This window comes from Gobio gobio, assembly GCF_949357685.1.
Source record: "Gobio gobio genome assembly, chromosome: 7".
NCBI classification, from domain to species: domain Eukaryota; kingdom Metazoa; phylum Chordata; class Actinopteri; order Cypriniformes; family Gobionidae; genus Gobio; species Gobio gobio.
The window spans coordinates 16,197,473-16,219,470 of NC_137103.1; the positions used below are offsets into that span (position 1 = coordinate 16,197,473).

A 21,998-nucleotide genomic window follows, 5' to 3' on the forward strand; every position below is an offset into this window, starting at 1 on the left:
TATTAACATAATTAATTCCCGGTTGATCAACCTTTTTGCAGGTGTTCTCGTATACTGCTGACAAAGAAATCCGTACGGATGACCTGTGTCTGGATGCATCGCGGCTTAATGGACCTGTTGTTATGCTGAAGTGCCACCATATGAAAGGAAACCAGATGTTTGAATACGATGCTGAGGTACATATTACACAGAATATATCACACACACCAACCACATCACTCTTGCACACACCGAATCTTAAGTCAATAGAACATATTCATCAAATTATGCACAGCTTCCCTCATAAAAAAGTAGTTTATTCAAGTTTTTATTATACTTCTTATAAACGAAAAATAAGAGTGTATGTTTAGTCTAGCTTTTATGTTGAGATATAATTAATAAAATAGAGTATAGTAAGTTTATTTAAGGTATAGTATATAGTTAGGTATATAGTAAACCTATTTGGTTTATACTGAAAAGTATACATCAAATTCTAAGAATAATTGCTCTATGCGTGTACTTAATCTTTTGATCGGCATATGCTTAGGAAAAGTTTAATTTATTCTAGTATACTTGGATACTCGTCCAGCATATGTTTTACATACTATGTTAAAACATACACATTCAAGGTTATAGTAACAAGTCAGCTTTGGGATGAAATAGCTTAGAGTAAATAGTACTGGAGTGGAACTGAACTTAATTTTGTACACAGTGTTATTAACCCACATAGAAACTTTATTGACAATTCTTTCAAGATGTGAAAATATTGTAACAAACATGATTCGTACTGGCATCTACTGTATTATAACCCATTATCAAAATAAATCATTTTATATCTCATCACAAAATGTCAAGTCAAATAGACAATGGACCAAGGCTCTCTATGTAATACATATACCATGGGCATAAATCCACTGGTATTGTATGTAGGAGTTACCTGAAAGTCCACTTACCTACAGTATAAGAACCTAGTAGTAAAAATCAAAGTGAAAAATAAATATATGGTAAACTATAATGTATGATGTTAAGGTAACTTAAAGAAAACTTATAAGTATAAGAAAATTATGTATAAAAAAAAAAAAAACTAGTTGCTTACTGAAAGTATACTTCAGCATGTATATATACTTCAGCTTTCATAAACTAAAAAGTGGGTTAGACGTATATAACTAGAAAACAGTGTAGCCTATATAAGTTCATACAGTAGCCTATATAAGTTCACTTATGGTATAGATCAGTGGTTCCCAACCACGTTCCTGGAGGCCCACCAACAGTGCACATTTTGCATGTCTCCTCAATCAAACACACCTGATTCAGGTCATCAGCTCATTAGTAGTGACTCCAAAACCTGATGTGGGTGTGTCAGACAAAGGAGACATGCAAAATGTGCCCTGATGGTGGGCCTTCAGGAACGGGGTTGGGAACCACTGGTATAGATAACAGTATAGTTGCAAAATACAATTAAAGTACCCTTAAAATGTGAGCCTGGACCACAAAACATTGAGATTTATACATCATTGATGTATGGTTTGTTAGGATATGACAATATTTAGCCGAAATATAACTATTTGAAAATCTGGAATCTGAGGGCGCAAAAAATATGCGAAATATTGAGAAAATTGCCTTTAAAGTTGTCCAAATGAAGTCCTTAGCAATGCATATTACTACTAATAATATATATTTTTAAATATATTTACTTTAGGAAATGTACAAAATATCTTCATGAAACATGATCATGATAATTTTGACCCATACAATGTATTGTTGGCTATTGCCACAAATATACCCGTGCGACTTATGACTGTTTTGTGGTCCAGGGTCACAAATTATACTTTTATAAACTAAGTATTGAAGTATACACTTAAGAGAATATATACACTGATTTTAGTATAGTAATTACTACATAAAGAATTCTTGGAAAATATAATTAACTTTTACTTAAATTTACTTAAAATGAACTCGGGGTAATGAACCTCTTTTTTTTGTATGGGTTTTTGCATATGAAGTCACGTTCGTCCTCAATCATACACACACCCAAGCAGTAGTGCAAGTTTAAAGTTGGTGTGATCCCAGAAAGTTGTTGGTTAGAGCCCCAAAAATATCATTCAGAGTGGCCTGAGATCTTAAAGAAATGCTCATCCAGAAATGAAAATGATCATCTAAGTATAACTTTTCTTCTTCCTTTTGGCTATAGCTCTCAAATATCATTCTCACTTCTGCATATTCTAGCTTGCAATTTCTTATAGGACACAGCCGTCGTTCACATGCTCACATATTTATGTAAAGAAAAAGGTATATATAAATATTTATATTTATAGAATGAAAAAGTTTACTTACATTTCCAGATTTAGCATTGCTATTGCCCTGCTGTCCACAAACATATCCCATCAGACCTTCAACTTGTTGAAAATGTCTGCTTTTAACCACCAGATGGAGCTGCATATCACATTATTATCCACCTTGTGTGCTCCTTTATTTTTGTAGTATGCCTAATTTTTTCATTGCCTGAATATTGATCACAATTCCTGGAGCAGAACTGTGAATTTGAGATGGTTGTGCTCTTGTTGGCCCTGAAATTTGAGGAACTATTCTTTGTGTACATATCTTAGTATGTTGGCAAATGGGAGTATGACTTTAAGGTAAGATAATCTGAATTGTGTTTTGCTGCGTGTTGTTTCAGTTATCTGGTTGTGATGTTCGTGAACTAGACTCCCACTGTATTTGAGTCACATTGTAAATGGTTTAGAAACGTAGTTGCATCAATTTATTTAGAAACATATTTGTAGGGCTGTTTAGAGTGATGGCATGGAGGAATATATTTGTTTACTATACAGCCCTATAACATAGCCTCCTCGGGCATTGATTTTCAGTGAATATAACATAATCAATATCTGAGATTCATTACAGCATTCTCAAGATATCAAGAAACACATATCACATACGCCACAGCTGAATAAAGAAAAAGATAGAGATCTTTGGTATCATCGATATTTCTGTTACTATAACATATTAGCCTTCTTTGTCATCTGGGTCGATTCTGCTGCTTATATTTTAAAATAAATTAGTAATTTGATTAAAAAGAAGACATCACACATAAGTGCTGAATCACAAAAGGCCACAAGAAATCAGAAGCCATCTAAAAATAGATCTCATTCTCCTCGTGGCTTTGGTTTTAATATTGGACACAGACATGAATCCAGGGTTTAGTTTTCACCTCTAAATTGCCTCTAATGCAGGGTATTGTATTTATTCCATCTACTGGAGACTTGTGCTGCAGGACTCTAGTCATATAAATGATCAAAGCTCAAAAAAGATGGGTAACACTTTATTGCACGCTATGAATCATTAGTTAAACATTAGTAAATAGTTAATTCATCATTTATAAAGCATTAATAGGAGATTTAAAGGCTCAGTTATCTTCTAAACAGAAAAATGAAACAAACACAACACAGAGTGATACAGAACATAGAAATATTTTTTTCAAGAATCAACATTTTTACTGTACAACTGTACACTTGATATACAGTGGTGTGAAAAAGTGTTTGCCCCCTTCCTGATTTCTTTTTTTTTTTTTTTTTTTTGCATGTTTGTCACACTTAAATGTTTCAGATCATCAAATGATATTTGGGGAAAACTAAATCCAAACCTACATGGCCTTGTGTGAAAAAGTGATTGCCCCCTAAACCTAATAACTGGTTGGGCCACCCTTAGCAGCAACATCTGCAATCAAGAGTCTTTTACAGCGCTGTGGAGGAATTTTTGCCCACTCATCTATGCAGAATTGTTGATATTCAGCCACACTGGAGGGTTTTCAAGCATGAACTGCCTTTTTAAGGTCATGCCACAGCATCTCATTAGGATTGAGGTCAGGACTTTGACTAGGCCACTCCAAAGTCTTCATTTAGTTTTTCTTCAGCCATTCAGAGGTGGACTTGCTGGTGTGTTTTGGATCATTGTCCTGCTGCAGAACCCAAATTCGCTTCATCTTGAGGTCACGAACAGATGGCCGGACATTCTCCTTCAGGATTTTTTGGTAGACAGCAGAATTCATGGTTCCATTTATCACAGCAAATCTTCCAGGTCATGAAGCAGCAAAACAGCCCCAGACCATCACACTACCACCACCATATGTTACTGTTGGTATGATGTTCTTTTTCTGAAATGCGGTGTTACTTTTATGCCAGATGTAATGGGACACATACCTACCAAAAAGTTTTCCCCAAAAGTCTTAGGGATCAAAAAATGAGACGAGCCTTCTTCAGTGTTCTTTTTGCTCAACTGTGGTTTTCGTCTTGGAACTCGAAAAGTTCCAGTCTCTTTCTTATGGTGGATTCATGAATACTGTCCTCAACTGAGGCAAGTGAGGCCTGCAGTTCTTTGGATGTTGTTGTGGGGTCTTTTGGATGAGTCCTCTTGGATGAGTCGTTGCTGCGCTCTTGGGGTAATTTTGGTCAGCTGGACATCCTGGGACGATTTACCACAGTTCCATGTTTTCTCCATTTGTGGATAATGGCTCTCACTGTGGTTTGCTGGAGTCCCAAACCTTTAGAAATGGCTTTCCAGACTGATAGATCTCAATTACTTTCTTTCTTATTTGTTCCTGAATTTCTTTGGATCTCGGCATGATGTCTAGCTTTTGAAGATCTTTTGATCTACTTCATTTTGTCAGGCAGGTCCTATTTAAGTGATTTCTTGATTGAGAACAGGTGTGGCAGGAATCAGGCCTGGGTGTGGCTAGAGAAATTGAACTCAGGTGTGATAGACCACAGTTAAGTTATGTTAACAGGTGGGGCAAACACTTTTTCACACAGGGCCATGTAGGTTTGGATTTTGTTTCCCCTTAATAATAACAACCTTCATTTAAAACTGCATTTTGTGTTTACTTGTGTTATCTTTGACTAATATTTAAATTTGTTTAATGATCTGAAACATTTAAGTGTGACAAAAATGCAAAAAAAATAAGAAATGTGAAAAGGGGGCAGACACTTTTTCACACCACTGTAACATGAAAAATAAAGATCTGAAATATCATATAAAAATTTAAAAGTTACTAAACAAGCAACAGAATTAACAAAAAGCATCAGAATTAACAAAAAGCAACAAAATTAACTAAAAATTACAAAATAAGAAAGCAAGTGAATATAAATAAAAAATAAGCAAAAGATGAATATACATCAACAAAATGAACAAAAAGAATAAAATAAGCAAGAAAGTGAATATAAATAAAAAAGTAACAAAATGAGTAACTGAGCCTTTAAATGTCCTCACTTTAGATGAGCTCACACAAATAATTAACTGACAACTACTAAATGTTTTATAACTACTTGAATTAATCATGATTTACAGTAGGAATAAGCATTTATTAACACACTGAGTAACTATTACTATATGTATAAGTATAATAAGATGTATAAATGTACATTTAAATAGTTTATTAATAATTTACTTACACTTTCTAAATGATTTTATGAACCACTGACAACTTCTAATTAACGTTTGTAAATAATGTAATACTTAATTTAGAAATGATTAATTGATCATTAATAAAGTATGACAATATAGGCCTAATTATTAAAGACTACAGATATGCTTATAAATCAAGAATAAAACATTTGCAGCTGTATTTATAAGCCACTTACTAATGTCTATTAATGCTTCATAAATGATGGATGAACTATTACTACTAATGCTTAACTAATGGTTCATAGCGTGAGTTATTTTAAAGTGTTACCAACACTGGATACTGATATCATTGCACATCCTAAAATTTGCCACCATTAAATTGTGATTCAGTTTCCAATTTATCCTTAGACTACTCAATACTTGGCAACTGGAGAGACAGACATTTGTTTTAAAAATAGCTCTCAGGTTTTTCACACTGCATGTGGAAATTGATGATTTTGGTTTACTGGGATGTCATTTGCTCAGTTTCTGGCACTGTTTCCAATTAAGTAGCTATTTTAGAAGGTAAAGAGCCATTAATTCAGCATTGCTATGTCAACCCCGTTACAGCTTTCTGTCATTACGAGACACCAGCAAATACAAACTACACACCCACACTTATTTCCTGACTTTCCAGCCCTACATTTGCATTTTAACATCTGACCTTTTCCCATGACTCCTATTAGTTTGTGCCCTTGTTTAGAACGTCTGTGTGTAACACAGTAGTGTCTGAGACCACATTGAAAATCTGGAAATAAAGTTGTGTTGATGTTGAAAAAAGATGCATAGTTGTAAAATTAATACAAATTAATTCAGACACTGCACTATTTATAGATCACTATTCAAATAAGCAAATTAGTGCCATAAATCAACTTTCTACAGTAGTTCAGATTTTGCTCTTTGAAACATTCTTAAGTCATGGATCCTGGATCATCAGGTTTTGTCCATGTCAATTCAAGTACTGCTGTCATTAAAGCAAATACATTCTGAAATTCATTGACATTTAGATATTAAAATGGAAGAATTTTCATTTGTGGTCTCAGTCTCTTTTTATTTATCTTTCGGACACGTAATTGCAATTCAATAAAAGTGCATTATAGTTTAAATGTATATTAAATGCATTTAGCTACAATCATCTTTATATGTAATATTAACATTCATTTAAATTGTAAGAGATGGGGGCATGTTTTGAGCTCATCAGTACCCATACCTGGTTTATTGTCATGTTTCATGGGAACCATCAGAAACGCACCTTCCTCCACATCATCACTCAGTCGTGTCTAACCATCAGTCGGCTGGAGGATGGAACGTACGGCCCAACGGTGGAGTACTGTGATGATAGTCCCCTTCAGGCCTGGACCCTCCGCAACTTCACCCGACAGGAGGTCTTTAAGAAGCTCTACTACAGTCCAACTGATTACTTTCTGTAATTACCAGAACTTCCTGTTGATGGCAGGTCAGTACGAGTCAGCAACCCAATCCAAAATCAACCCATAGAACAGTTCCTCTGAGGTGATGAGGATTTAGGTAGGCATCCCATAGTTTTTAGAGCTGTCTTGGTGTCCTTTTGGCCACATGCACATAGTTGTTGTAATAAATATCAGGCATATCTGCATGATTCTGGGTTTAGTTTGACTATAATTTAATTTGGTCTCTGGTGTTTTTGAGCTTTGGATATGTAATGGTGCCATGTATGGACTATGCATCGGACTTTCTCAAGATATGGAACTGTATCATTTCATTTGAAAAGGTTACTGCTGAACTTTTTTTCACCAGGCATTTGGAGATCATGATGGGTCATGTGTCCCAGTCAATATTCAAATTAATGGTTGGCAAACATGGGTTTAAAGATTGTTTGATTTTTACATCAGTTACAGCATTTCAGTAACAAATCACCCAGCAGCTAGGCAAGCAGCTGTGATTGCCAGAAATGTACGTTTAGAATTTAAATGTGCAGTAAATGAATGAATAAGTACACAGGAGTAACGCAATATTAACATTCTAGAAACTACTTTTAACTAATAAGAAACTCTGATTAACTAGTAATTAGTAAGTAATAGTGCTCAGTTGAATGTAGTTCATAGTTCACAGGTTCATAATTAATGTGAATAATAATGTACAATTCATTTTAAAGTAAAGATCACGACTCAAGTGTTACTAAAGGCCCGGGTATACTTCGGCCGTCCGCGTTCGTGCACCGCCCGCATGACGTAATTTTCGTCACTCGGAGGGCTCGCGGCCGGCCGCACACCCCGTCCGCGCGCAGCCCAAATTTTGTGACCGCGCAGACGGTCCGCGTGCAACAGCGCATGCGCCAGCAGTACAGAAGAGTCCACTAGGTGGCAATAAACACAGTATTGAGCACAGTGTTCAGCCGTCGAAGAAGAGTGTGCAAAGACCGGTTTAAAAACAACACGCTTGGAAAAAAAAGAGAGAATTGTTGATTCTTCAGTGTTTCTTCCAAACTATGTAGCAATGGTGGATCCACTACAGTTCTTCTCCGATCATGCCCAGCAAATGTCCCTTTGATGACAGGACTCAGTGCTGCCCTCCGATGTCTGGTGGAGCATAGACACTTTTTTACTGCGCATGTGTCGAACGCGATCCTCCGCGCGCATCCGTTGTGTAGTATACTTTGAAAGACGCGCGGACAGTGACGCGTCCGGGCGCGGTAAGTGAAGTATACCCGGGCCTTAAATCCTTCAGAAGGATTTACTAATTATTTGTAACAGGATTCTAAAGTGAAAAGCATGATACCTAGTAATGACTGAAGTCATTGTAAGCTTTTGAGGTTTTTGTAAGGGTTTGGATTGTAATTGGTAACACTTGAGTCATTACTAATGGTTTGCCATGATCTTCACATTAGACTACTGTTCCAAATGGCCAGTTATTCCTTTAAAAGTATGAAGTAACACTTGAGTCATTTCTATCCAATACTTTACAAAAACCTGAAAAGCTTACAATGACTTCAGTCATTTCTATCAGTTATCATGTTTTATTTAATTAGTATGCTAATTCCTTCTGAAGGATTTGGTAATACTTAAATCTGCTGTCCGTAACTTTTTTTGTGTTCAAGATTTACAAAAAAATTTATAATGAGAATGTACAACATGAATCCATTTTCCAAACCGTTTTTTTGTCTTACCCTGAATCATTATGGTACACTTATAATGAGTGTTTATATTGGGACTATTTCAGACCGGTCTGGTAGGAACCACTGCGGAGGAGCACAGTCCCTGCGTGACTCGCCACAGACGTAAACCGTGAGAAGTATCTCCCGCTGCAATGCTCTTCTGCAAGATGCATGCAGTTCTGTTTATTAACCGCTAGAGTGCAAAAAGTTACGTACTGCAGCTTTAAGTCATTACTACATTTACACAGAGTCAGGGTTATTGTAGTTAACTAAAACTAAGACCATAAACATTTCAAATATTTTATTTAAATATGAAACAAGTCGCCAAAGCAACATTTCTCCTTTTCATTTAATTTGGTTCATTTAGTTTGGTTCATTTAATTTAGTTCAATCAAACGGATCATCAATCATGAAAGGGAAGTTGTGATTTTCTTTTCTTCCCTAATGTGACATATCCAAGAAATTGCTTCTTGATCAAGAAAACAATGTAATGTGTAACGCACAGTTGAGATGTTGTTGCCCAGAAAGAAAACAAAGGGTATCAGAGGAAAAGATACAGAGACGTATGGCAAGCCATTTTAACATTTAAAAGCTATACTGGATATGTGTTGCAGATATCTGTAATTCAGTTTTGCCTAGTCAAAAAGAACATTTCAGATATCCGCAACTACATTCTTCCTATCCATAATTGTCATTTCAGATATCCACAAAGACATTCTTCCTAGGACAAATGACGTCACGTTTGCCATTCATTTGTATGGGGTTTATCATTACAGATATCTACAATTCAGTTGCAGATATCCGTAATTCACACAGTGGATATCTGCAACTGAATTGAAGATATCTGTATTTCCAGTTTGAGATATCTACAATTTGATTCTGACCAATCGTAACTCAAGTTCAAGATATCTTTAATTCACCATAATTCAAGATATCTACATGTTCCTTTTCAGATATCTTAAATCAAGTTTTGACTAGGCGAAATTACATTGTAGATATCTGTAACTTGAATTATGACTAGTCAAAATTACGTTGTAGATATCTCAAACTGGAGTTAGGGATAGTCATAATTTTTGTAGATATCTGTTATCAAGTTATAGATATCTTTAAATGAAATTTGATCATAGATATCTGAATTTTGAGATATCTGTAACTTTCATTCTTCCTAGTCAAAATGTAATTACAGATATCTTGAATTGGAGTTTTGACTGCAAATTAGACCCACATCCCACTTTAGGCGGGAGCAGAGCTTGTTGTTCAAATCATCAAATCACATAGCACCTGTTAACTATTAACTTGTATTTACACTGATTAGCACAATGTCGGAGCAGCCAGAAAGTGTTTTTAATCATCTTTTTAATGCTGCAACCCGTGCTAGACAGGAGCTGGCAGCAAGAAATGATGATTCATTACTTTCTACAACAAAAATTTGCGTCTATTAGAGTTTTCAGTTGAGCCAAACTACTTTTGAGTTCATTGTTTATGTCAGGTGATAGCAAATGTTAAATTCTTCCGAGATTTCTTTCACAGTTTTCAATAGAACGACGTTCTCTCTCTCCACAAATCCCCTGTGGGAGGGCTCGTTCAATTTCATGTCATTTTCTGGTGTTTTTTTCAATTACAGCCAACGCCATGACTGCTTCTTTCTTCTTCCATTCATAGAAATAAGGAAATTAACCCACTTCCTCTTTGATTATGGCGGGAGCTGGGGAATATGGATATCTAAAATAGAACAACGTCATGCACAATAATTTGCACTAGTCATAATGACGTTTGAGATATCTTTGACTTTCATTCTGCCTAGGAAAAACGGAATTACAGATATCTGCAATTGTCACTTAAGATGTGTGACGAGTTTAATGTCGGTTTCAATGATGTCATTGCAGATATCTGTAATTCAGTTTTGCCTAGTCAAACTGAATTACTGATATCTCTATCTGTCATTTCGACTAGTCGCAATTACGTTACAGATATCTTGAATGGCAATTCCAAATATCCAAAATGTAATTAGGACTAGCCAGAAAGACGTTGTTGATATCCACAATGTTAATTCCAGATAGCCAAACCTAGCTTTTAAATGCTAAAACGGCTTGCCATAGTGACGAGAGCTGGCGTATTTTCCCCGGGTTTAATAAAATGACACATCACACTCATCCTCATACATGGGGATTGAGTGAGGAAAACATCTACTAATAAACATTCAACTGAGGTCACAGATAGAAAAAGGAAAATAAAAGGAAGAAGAGTGGAAAGTCGGTAACGTGGTTCTGTCCTTGCGCTGTAACCCCATCATGCACAAAGGAGGAGAGATTTTTTTGTTTAAATAAAATGAGGGCACATCAATAAAAAAAACAATGTGCACGGATAACTAATTTAGAATATATACTGCTATTCCATAAACAAGACTTTAACTTGATAAAACATAATAAAAATATTAATATTTTATGACAAAACGCACAACAAAAGTTAAGTTATTTTACATTATAGACTATTAATGTGCTGTTAATCAGTAATAAGTCATGGGAAGATGCATAGAGCACAAATCACAAATGTTAATTTTAATTTGTGAAACATTTTTTTTAGCTTAGTGAGTATTTATTTAATGTGAGGCCTTTTTTTATATTAAATTGGTTTACGGAGCTCCGGCTGTGCTGTGAGTCTACATTCAAGGCAGGTTTCCATGCGTTTAGGAGCAATTACTGCTGACCTTTTGAAATAAATGGGAGGGGACAGCAACTCAAAGACACACAAATGCAATAACAGACATCACAGGAGCTGCTGGATATATACCGCTATTTCAAGGACCTTCAGAGCACCTCTGTGCCAAATTAAATTTTATTTGAAATTTGTTTTTATTACATAAATATTTTATGTTGAAATGGAAATTTACTGGCAGCCAGCATGGCCACCTATTCCAGCTATTATTTAGCATCAGAGAAGGCGGTTTTATTTAAGCTTGATTATCTGTCCGCGGTGGATTGAAATGGGCCTGTCTTTGTTTACAAGCTCTTTTGAAGTGATCTCATTGTGAAAGGTTTCTTTCATGGCCCGGGCTTGCATTAACACGCTCTCACGGTCACACGGCAGCTGCGCTCAGCACAAAAAGAATGAGGTTTTTTATTATTATTTTATTTATTGTCTAAACCCTGAATTTGAATGGCCACTCCAGCATTTTTAATCCGCATTTTTTTCAGCATATGTTTGGTCACCAACACTTCATCAATGCTTGTGTTCGTTGATCTTCTCACTGGTGCATATGAATGGCAGCAGTACTATATGATTTTACACACTGCAAAGACTTGTTATGGCTTTAAAAGCTGAATGTCTTCCAAAGGATTTACAGTGTTTAACTTTTATTATTATGAATTTCTAAATACATATTCAGTTTACAGAGTGGACACCCAAATACACTATATTGCCAAAAGTATTGGGACACCCCTCCAAAACATTGAATTCAGGTGTTCCAATCACTTCCATGGCCACATGTGTATAAAATCAAGCACCTAGGCATGCAGACTGCTTCTACAAACATTTGTGAAAGAATGGGTCGCTCTCAGGAGCTCAGTGAATTCAAGTGTGGTACCGTGATAGGTTGCCACCTGAAGTCCATTTGTGAAATTTCCTCTTCCTACTAAATATTCTACTGTCAACTGTTAGTGGTGTTATAACAAAGTGGAAACAATTGGGAACAACAGCAACTCAGCCATGAAGTGGTAGGCCATGTAAAACCACAGAGCGGGGTCAACGCATGCTGAGGTGCAGATCGTGCAGAAGTCGCCAACTTTCTGCAGAGTCAATAGCTACAGACCTCCAAACTTCATGTGGCCTTCAGATTAGCTCAAGAGCAGTTCGTAGAGAGCTTCATGCAATTGGTTTGTGGGAACAGTTTAGGGATGGCCCCTTCCTGGGGTTGGGCTTGGCCCCTTAGTTTCACTTAGTTTAAGGAACTCTTAATGCTTCAGTATACCAAGACATTTTGGACAATTTCATGCTCCCAAATTTGTGGGAACAGTTTAAGGATGGCCCCTTCCTGTTCCAACATGACTGCATACCACTGCACAAAGCACGGTCCATAAAGACATGGATGAGTGAGTTTGGTGTAAAGGAACTTGACTGGCCTGCTCAGAGTCCTGACCTCAGCCCGATAGAACACCTTTGGGATGAATTAGTGCGGAGACTGAGAGCCAGGCCTTCTCGTCCAACATCAGTGCCTGACCTCACAAATGCACTTCTAGAAGAATGGTCAAAACACACTCCTTAACCTTGCGGAAAGTCTTCCCAGAAGAGTTGAAGCTGTTATAGCTGCAAAGGGTGGGCCAACTCCATATTAAACCCTACAGATTAAAAATGGGATGTCATTAAAGTTCATGTGCATGTAAAGGCAAGCGTCCCAAAATGTCTGGCAATATAGTGTATATGTCACACATATAAAAATATTATGCCACCATTTTTTTTTTGTCTATGAATCTATAAATGTATTTTAAAAATTGTCAAACAAAATAATGAATTGTTATTTAATCTTTTATGATGAACATGTCAAATTTCTTAAATAGTATTTTAGATATTAATTTATATTGTTTATATGTTTATATTTATATATGTACAATAGCTATTTTGAGATTTAAAAAAAGTTTAGTTCAAAGGATGAATGTCACATGTTGCATTGTCAAACTTTTATTAGAGGTTTGAAAAAAAATCTCTTAAAATGCCGCTTCTGTTGAAAACAGCATAAAAGTGTTTTGTTTTTTATTGAAACCCTATGAGTATTAAAGGGGTGGTAAACCACGATTTCACTATTCTAACTTTAGCTAGCGTGTAATGTTGCTGCTTGAGCATAAACAACATCTGCAAAGTTACAACGTTCAAAGTTTAAAGCAAAGGGAGATATTTGCTTTTAAAGAAATCAGTTTCTAAGAACTACAGCAAACAGCCAGTAGGCGACTACACACATTCCTCCAGGGTTGGTGACATCAACAGGCTCAATATTTACATAAACCCCTCCTCTGAGAATATTAAATAAGGGAGGGTGAGGCCATTTTGTATCGCGGCGCTGTTGTGGTATAAGTTAGTTAGGCTGGAGTGTTGTTGCCGCGATGCCAAGGAAACGCTGTTATTTTCATCCGGATTGCAGGTCTGGGGTACTTGCTCTGTTCAGCCTTCCTTGGGACGGGGGTGCGTTGCAGAGCGTTTAACATACAGCATGTTATATGCACGTGTGTTTGAGTCAGCGGGGAATCAGGCGCGCAGGGCTCTCTGCAGCACATCTAACAGAGGAAAACATCCACCGTCTTCGCGATTTCAATGCCGGATTTGCACAACGTCAGCTGCGTGAAAAAAACACTGCCGGTGCGTGGATGCACGACGCGCGCGCTGCACATTTCACGGAGGACAACACAAACTTCCACAAACTTCGCGAGTTCAATGCCAGATTTGCACAACGTCAGCTGCGTGAAAAAAACACTGCCGGTGCGTGGATGCACGACGCGCGCGCTGCACATTTCACGGAGGACAACACAAACTTCCACAAACTTTCCGAGTTCAATGCCAGATTTGCACAACGTCAGCTGCGTGAAAAAAACACTGCCGGTGCGTGGATGCACGACGCGCGCGCTGCACATTTCACGGAGGACAACACAAACTTCGCGAGTTCAATGCCAGATTTGCACAAAGTCAGCTGCGTGAAAAAAACACTGCGCGCGCTGCACATTTCACGGAAGACAACACAAACTTCCACAAACTTCGCGAGTTCAATGCAGGATATGCACAACGGCTTGTCCTGAAAGCTGGATTTACAAACAGAAGATGTTTACGGGCCACAACCTGTAAGTCTGATTTATATTTCATCGATGTGTTTTCCTGTAATAGGTTGTAGCAAGGAAGTAAACAGATGACAACGCTGTTCTGCAAACCAGTCTGTTAAATGCTCATTCATACTTAACTTTAACCGACGAACACCTAACATTACAAACACTAACGTTAAAATCTCAACAGCGAACCTGGCATTAGTGTAAATGATTCTTTGATTAGAGCTTTTATGTATTGTTTATCTACAGGCATGCTAAACATGGTTCTGTGTGTGATTTGGCTAACTTACTAGTAAAGCCAGTGCTTAGTGTTTGTTTTGGGTTAATAGTTCTTGCGACAGATATTTGGCTATAATCGTTCTAAAAATACAAAAGTAACAGTGCCATTCAGTAGCGATCATTATAGATCCGCAGTCTTTACACTTGAGGACTGAACAGGTTCTGCTCGATCATCTTCACTCAAATGTTCTCATATGGTTTTATTGACGCCGACCAAAGCACAGTCTACCGGTAAGGTAAGGGGCGTGACGTTTCCGACAACCGTGCACTGCGGTTAGCGAATCAGAACACACTAGGCCAGCTAACCAATCAGAGCCCATCGCGTATTTTTGAGGGACTGGCTTCATACAACCCGGAAAGCATCAGACCGTTTTACAAGGAGGGACAGAGCAGTGTAGAATAAAGGTCAAATATATGAAAAATAAGGCAATTTTTTTTAAAACGAAGCATGAACACATGTTACAGTGCACCCCACAAACACAGTCAAGCCTTCAAAAGAATGTGTTTTACCACCCCTTTAAGAACACTTTTCAAAGAACTTGGCATATAGATTTTAAATTAGATTTATTTTCTTTTTTTTTTATTAGAAGGTTGTGGACATTCTTATTTGTTGTGTGTGTAATGTGTAATCATAGGTGATGCCTTGATCTCAAGGATATAATTGAATACTTCTTCAAACACCCTTAGAGGTATGCTGTATATTTGATGTTCTAGGCATCAATTTGAATGAGTGTTATTGACTTCAGTGAGGAAGAGACATTAGTTTGAGCTCACAGCTGATGCCGTCAGACAAGGATGCTGTCTGTGTCAGTCGATGCTCAGATGCACACAGATAAAAGCATCTCACCTAGAGATCGCTGTAACCCCTCACACATTGAAACTATATCTGCCACTGAGAAGCACACAGGCTTTGACTGCCATTGTAGCAAAAAACATATCTAATGTAATGGCTCCATAATACTGCTTATTATTTTCCTCACCTTCGTCCATTTCTCCACCCCTCTTTGACAAGGAGGTTCTGTGTTGCTCTCAAACATGCAGCATTAACACATTTCCAGACATTTGTCCTGTTGTCACTATACAGTTAGAGGATTTCCATTTGGTTCATTCTCAGTAAATAGTGTAATATGTGTCTAAGATTTGCATTGTTTTTCTTTCTTTTTAAAAAAGTTATTATTAATTATTATTTTATAATAATAATGATCTTTTTCTGGGTCTGTAATCTCATATAGGGAGATGTGTCCGATTGTAGTGGTTTTTAGGAGTTGATTATTAAGCTATTTCACCCAATCCTAATTATGTGCATGGAATCTTGCAATGGTTATGTATCATTACAAGTCTAAAGCCTAACCCTCCATTGCTACATTATTGCTTAAGACTCAAGTACATTAAACCACTTACACAGAGTCACACATCGATGGGTCGAATTTTTTTTTCTCTCCCACCCCTAATGAAAATTCATATTTTTCATATTCATTTAGAGAATTATGAGCAGGTACTTGCACATTGTAGATTCTGGCCTTGAGTAGATTGCATAGTGTCAGCACGTCTGTCGTGCTCATGCTTGACAGGCCTCTGGGCTCATGAATATTAGCTTAAAGCCTCAGTTTTACATGAACGGCTGCAATTATTTCCCTCACATAATCTGTGATTAAGCAAAATTAACTTCTTAAATGTAATTATTATTAATGGGGGTAATCCACACACACCCTTAGGTAGGATTCCGGTAAGCAGCTAAACGTTTTTAATAGTTTACCTAAAAATTAACAAAACCTGGTAACGCTTTAGATTACAGCCCGGAAAGTACTGTGTAAGTAAAGAGAATTTACAGCATAATTTTCGGTAATTATAGTGTAACTTTAAAGTAAGAATGTGTAGGAATAAGGGAACAATATGTAATATTGGGGGAATAAAGGGGTAAATCAGGAAAATTAACACGTTATTTATACTGTAAGTATTTTTTAATTAAGGGGTAATTATCCGTGTAGTTACAGGGTATGTATGAATCTGCGGGCTGTAAATTAAAGTGGTTGTTCCCTTCATGTTTCGTGTAGTTACAGGGTAAGTACAATAAACAACACATTCAAAATCTGATATCACTCTGAAATATTTATTTGAAAATCAACTTAATCCAAAACAGATTTGACACTTCTTATTCTTTAAAAAAAAAAAACTTTTCATTTCAAATAATAACATCCAGACAGAAAGAGGCATGTTTTGTCCCTTTTTTGTTTCTCTTGCTTGTCTTCCTCTTCTTGTTCCTCTTCTTCTTTATCTTCGTTATTTCCACTGATGGATCTTAATACAAAATATCAAAAGACATGGGATTCATCTTATTATTTATTAAAATAAAAAGTACACCAAGAAATGCTCTCATAATTGACTAATCTTTTCTTTTTCCGATCAGCTGTTACCAGCGCGTGCATGGGTAAAGAAGCTTCAAGCTTTCATGACGTTCTCGCGCAAGTTTCATCTGAAACACAAGCGAGAACTGGTGTCTCTGTCTTCAAGTCTTGTTTCTTTCTCATTGCTATTATCATATATTATGTTATTGTTTGTATACTGTTGTGAGCATTAACAAAATAAAAACTGACAGCTTCCGACATCCGCATGACCAGTGTTTCTCGGCGCGCTCATGTCACGTTTCAAGTTACGTCAAGCATGAACTCAACCCTCACATGCACACGCAGATGACTGCTGGTCGGAAGCGATAGTCTACAGTTTAAAAAATATAAAATATTGTCATTTTTCTTACAAACACTTATCGTTTCACTTCAGAAGACATTGATTCATCCATTGGGATCGTATGGATTACTGTAGTTATTGCTGTATGTGCTGTTCGATGCTTGAACTTTTAGGAACCCAAACGAGTTTTCATTAGCAGAGATTATTTTTTTTTTCTGTGTTCATATGAAGAAATAAAGTCATATACATCTTGGATGGCATGAGGTCCATAAACGGTGAGGACATTTCTGCGTGAACTGTATTTTCAGTGTAGTTACATAATACAGAATAGCTAGAGACATAGGATTCCTTCTTAATATTCATCTGTGGCAAGGACGAAAAAGTAGAGGAACAAGACGAGGATAAAGCCAAGTAAGAGAAACGAATAAGTGTTGTAAATCTGTTTTTAAAAACTTTTTTAAATAAAGGTTTCCGAGTGATATCAGATTGTGGATGTGTTTTTATTGTACTTACCCTGTAACTACACGAAACAAGAGGGGAACAAGAACCACTTTAATTTACAGCCCGCAGATTCATACTTACCCTGTAAATACACAGATAATTACCCCTTAATTAAAACATACTTACAGTATAAATAATGTGTTAATTTTCCTGATAATTACCCCTTTATTCCCCCAGTATTACATATTGTTCCCTTATACCTACATGTACTTACTTTATAGTTACACTATAATTACTGAAAATTATGCTGTAAATTCTCTTAACTTACGCAGTACTTTCCGGGCCGTAATCTAAAGCGTTACCAAAAACCTTTATTATTTATCACCCCAACTTCTTTCCAAATGCATACTTCTGTCTTTAAATGTTTATCAGAATGTGCATCCGGAGCATGCAACTAAAGCAGACAGTAATCAGGGACTGATCAAATTATCATAAAAATACACTGTACATGTTGTAAATAAATATCATTAGAGTGTTTTTTACAAGAAAATACTATTTCAGTCTTTTTACTACAAAGTGTTATGTCTGATTCAGTGTGTTACTTGTCACTTCTTTGAAACTGTTTATGAAAATTGTTCTACACCAATTTTTTTTTCTTGCTGTATTCCAAGTCTTCTGCAATCATACAATTTCCATCTGTGAGGAATGGAAAATAATGCTATTTGTGTGTCCTCCCATTTTGACACAGCAGGTTTGAATACAGATACAAATGAATTTTTTCTGTTCAGCTTTGCACTAACGTGCTGAATTGCATCTCAGTATGGCTTTTTTGCTCCACATGACCTGATACTAGCGGTTTATTTACTGCATCATGTGTGTTCTGTGTTTAACAGTTACATTAGGGCAAGCATCGGTGTGCTGTGAGAACTCTAAAACACAACACATGCTTCTCATGTTTGGACATTAACTGTCTGCTGTTCATGATGAACTCAAAATGCTCAGTGATTCATACTAAACCTGAGACCGCATGCGGTCAACTCATTTGTCTTGCTGTCTTCTGCATGAACTGTAAAATAGTGTCAGAGTCTGAGCAGTCTACAGTTGAGAAGGCAGAACAGTGCATATTCTCACCTATCTCTCAGTGTGAGACAGTGACTGATTACCTTCATTCAGAGCTGTTGCGGAGCAATCACCCGCAGGCTCCAGGCTTTTTTGGAAGGGTGTCTGGACCCAGCGGGGCAGCAGCTTTCATTATCCGCCTCTGGAGTTCTGTTGGATGGCATGATGCAATGGAGACTGTGTTGAATGCCCACTCTGAAGACTCATATTGCTAAACTGTGTAAAAATGGAGTTTGGTTTTAACGTAATCCCCCCCCTGACAAATATTAGATCATCATTTTAAACAGTGTGATCAGAACCGTGACATTAATGTAAATGTGAATACTTTGTTTTTATGTTTTTAATATATACAGTATTTAAATAATCTAATCAAATAATTCTGTGGGCTGTCTTTGACATTTCTGCCCATTTAGATCATGCAGAACGAAACCCCATCTATGCTGCTTGAAATGTGTCAAACCAAATCTTTTGATCTAATGGACAAATGGACAGAATAAGCTTGCGCAATTTACATATGAATGCTGAAGGAGACAAGCTTTAGTTTCTGCTCTGATAGCTGCAAGACCATGCCGAACGCTGTAAGTGCATGTTAGAAATCAGGAATGATGAGAGAACATTATGCTTAAGTACGTTTTTAGTCTTCAAACAAAACTTGGGTCTTCAGCCGACAAAGTTTAAATCTGTCTGGCTACTGTGCTTTCCTTACAGTTTACGCATTAGGTCAGGCAGAGAGCAGGCGGTCTTTTGTGGCTGTTCAAACACATTCAACCACTTGAGCATCTGCACTACGAAAGCAATCCGGTCAAATGCTTTTCAACTACCTCTGGAAGTAGTCAAAAGTGGACAAGCTCAAAACGTTTTAGACTCTGTTTACACGTGTATTTAGCATCATCCACTTGTGATTCGATCAACCAAAATGCATCTTAATACCAGGTGAAATGTTCTAAAATGGCAAGCAAGCAATTTAAGAGGTGTGTGTCTCTGTGCATACGCTCTTTAACAGAGGATGACTCAAATTATTTGTGTGTCCTCTGTTTGGGAGCGGAGCATCTATAGAGAGGTGGCGGCCCAAATTGCGAGTGTTTCATGCTGAAGAAGCTCTGCTCCAACCCGGCTCTTTTTAATGATGGTCGGAGCCTGGAGTCTGTGGCCCATGATCCGGCTGCTGAGGTAGCTTGGTGATTAAGATTCTGTGGATCACAATCGAGCTAGCAGAGGGATTTAAGACAGGAATCCCCCTTTATCAATCTTCACCTGCTAGCTTGGGTGTTCTTAGGTCGGACCTGTAAGCCCGCCTTTGCAGCATCTTCCAGTCTGCCTGAGAATGTATTAATGGCCTGATCTGACTCAGAGGAGGGGGATGTGTTTGAAGTTGAGGTTGAAGCAGCTAGTCGTTTAGCCCCTTTGTTGCCTTCTCTTGCAGCATTTTAGCTTAAGGTGAGAGCATGCATTACATGCTTTCATGTAACAGGTATGGCGATAAAGTCAGAAGTGGTCATAGCTTAGTGTGTACAGTTTGCTGAGCCTGGTGGTGGTAGCAGTACAGTAGCCCGCCCTCTTCTAGATTGAAGTTGTCAGCAGATGCAACTGTAGCTTCCTCTGCTGTGCCCTTCAGCACTGTGAGCTGAAGGTGAAAGTGATGCTTTCCTGTGAGTTGGATGGCAGTAGAGTCTGAGGTGTTGCACTCTGTTTGACCTGGGATGGTACCGCTATAGTAGTCAAGTCAAGTCACTTTTATTTATATAGCGCTTTTTACAATGCCGATTGTTTCAAAGCAGCTTCAGTGTTAAACAGGAAAATAATGCAACAGAATTTGATTCGGCTGTACAGCCGCTCTGTAGAAAACAGTGATGTTATCCAGCTCATTTCAATTTTCATATAGTGACAATGCGGACAGATCAGTAATTTAGTTGAAAATTTAGTTGAATATTTAGTTGAACATTTAGTGTCCCCAACTTAGCAATCCAAGCCAAAGGTGACAGTGGCAAGGAACCAAAACACTCCATCAGGTGGCATAATGGAGAGAAATAAACCTTGGGAGAAACTAGGCTCAGTCGGGGTGCCAGTTCTCCTCTGGCCATCATGCCGTGTCGGTGAGGCAATAAATAGATCGGAATATTCGAAAGATAGGAGTCATCATGCCGGAGACGGTATATTGGGATGTCGTGTCGATAAGGCAATTTATTAGATAGGAATATTCAAAAAGATTGGAGTCATCACTCTGGGGATGGGTTTGTTGAGGATGCCGTGTCGATGAGGCAATTTCAGGGGAAGTCTAATTGACACGGTCTCTGCAGACACTTCAGTGATGCATTGGTCATGTCTGGGCGCAGGTCCACCATCTGATCTGGATGCGGCCCGGATCCAGCTGACTGCAGTAAACCTCGGGATAAACAGAGAGACTACCCTTAGCGTAGATGCCATTCTTTTTGTGATGTAACGAGTAGATCAGGTGTTATGGGAAGTGTTCCTGGTTCCGGCTGACCTAGTTAATGCAGCCTAGCAATAATTTATCTGATTTGAATAATATAAATTAAAAATGTTTTATGTGTATGCCATAGTAAAGAGATGTGTTTTTAGTCTAGATTTAAACTGACAGAGTGTGTCTGCTTCCTGAACAATATTAGGCAGACTGTTCCAGAGTTTAGGTGCTAAATAGGAAAAGGATCGACCACCTGCAGTTGATTTTGATATTCTAGGTAACCTGCCCTCTTCCAATGAAAGTTGCTGGCGAATGTGTTCGTAGTTACAGCCTCCCTAGTTAAGTTCCTACTTCCTTTATTACCCCCTTCAGCATTGAATCAGGAGGTGAGATTATAAATGTAGATGCATCCATCTTTATACCCTTACTCAGGGTTTGCAAAGTACTGAATGGACAGATTGCTGGGGTCGCGGCGTCAACATGCCTCCTTACTAGAACTCTCTATATATAGCAACTGTTAGCCAATCAGGGCTACCATGTTGGCGGACCAGTTTCTCAGATGCCCCTCCAGTCTTCTTTTGGCAGTAGTAGCTTATAATTGATATTGGCTTACTTCCCCAAGGGCAGTGTCGATGTTGGGCGGTGTTGGTGGTTGTATGCCCTCGGGCATCCTGACCTCTGTCCCTTCAAGCTATCT

General features: G+C 37.6%; 1 protein-coding gene across 2 annotated transcripts in view; it reads left to right on the top strand.

Moving 5' to 3' along the window:
- galnt13 (polypeptide N-acetylgalactosaminyltransferase 13) overlaps positions 1-21,998 on the top strand; it is a 133,308-nt gene that overhangs the window by 105,640 nt on the left and 5,670 nt on the right. Inside the window, exons 11-13 of one of the 2 annotated variants that reach the window (XM_079821924.1) lie at positions 42-176; positions 2,586-2,615; positions 6,663-6,874. In XM_079821924.1, coding sequence (XP_079678050.1) covers positions 42-176; positions 2,586-2,615; positions 6,663-6,848 — 351 coding nt within the window. In that variant the 3' untranslated portion in view covers positions 6,849-6,874. The remainder of the gene's footprint in view (positions 1-41; positions 177-2,585; positions 2,616-6,662; positions 6,875-21,998) is intronic. The other variant, XM_079821925.1, reaches the window with a different exon arrangement.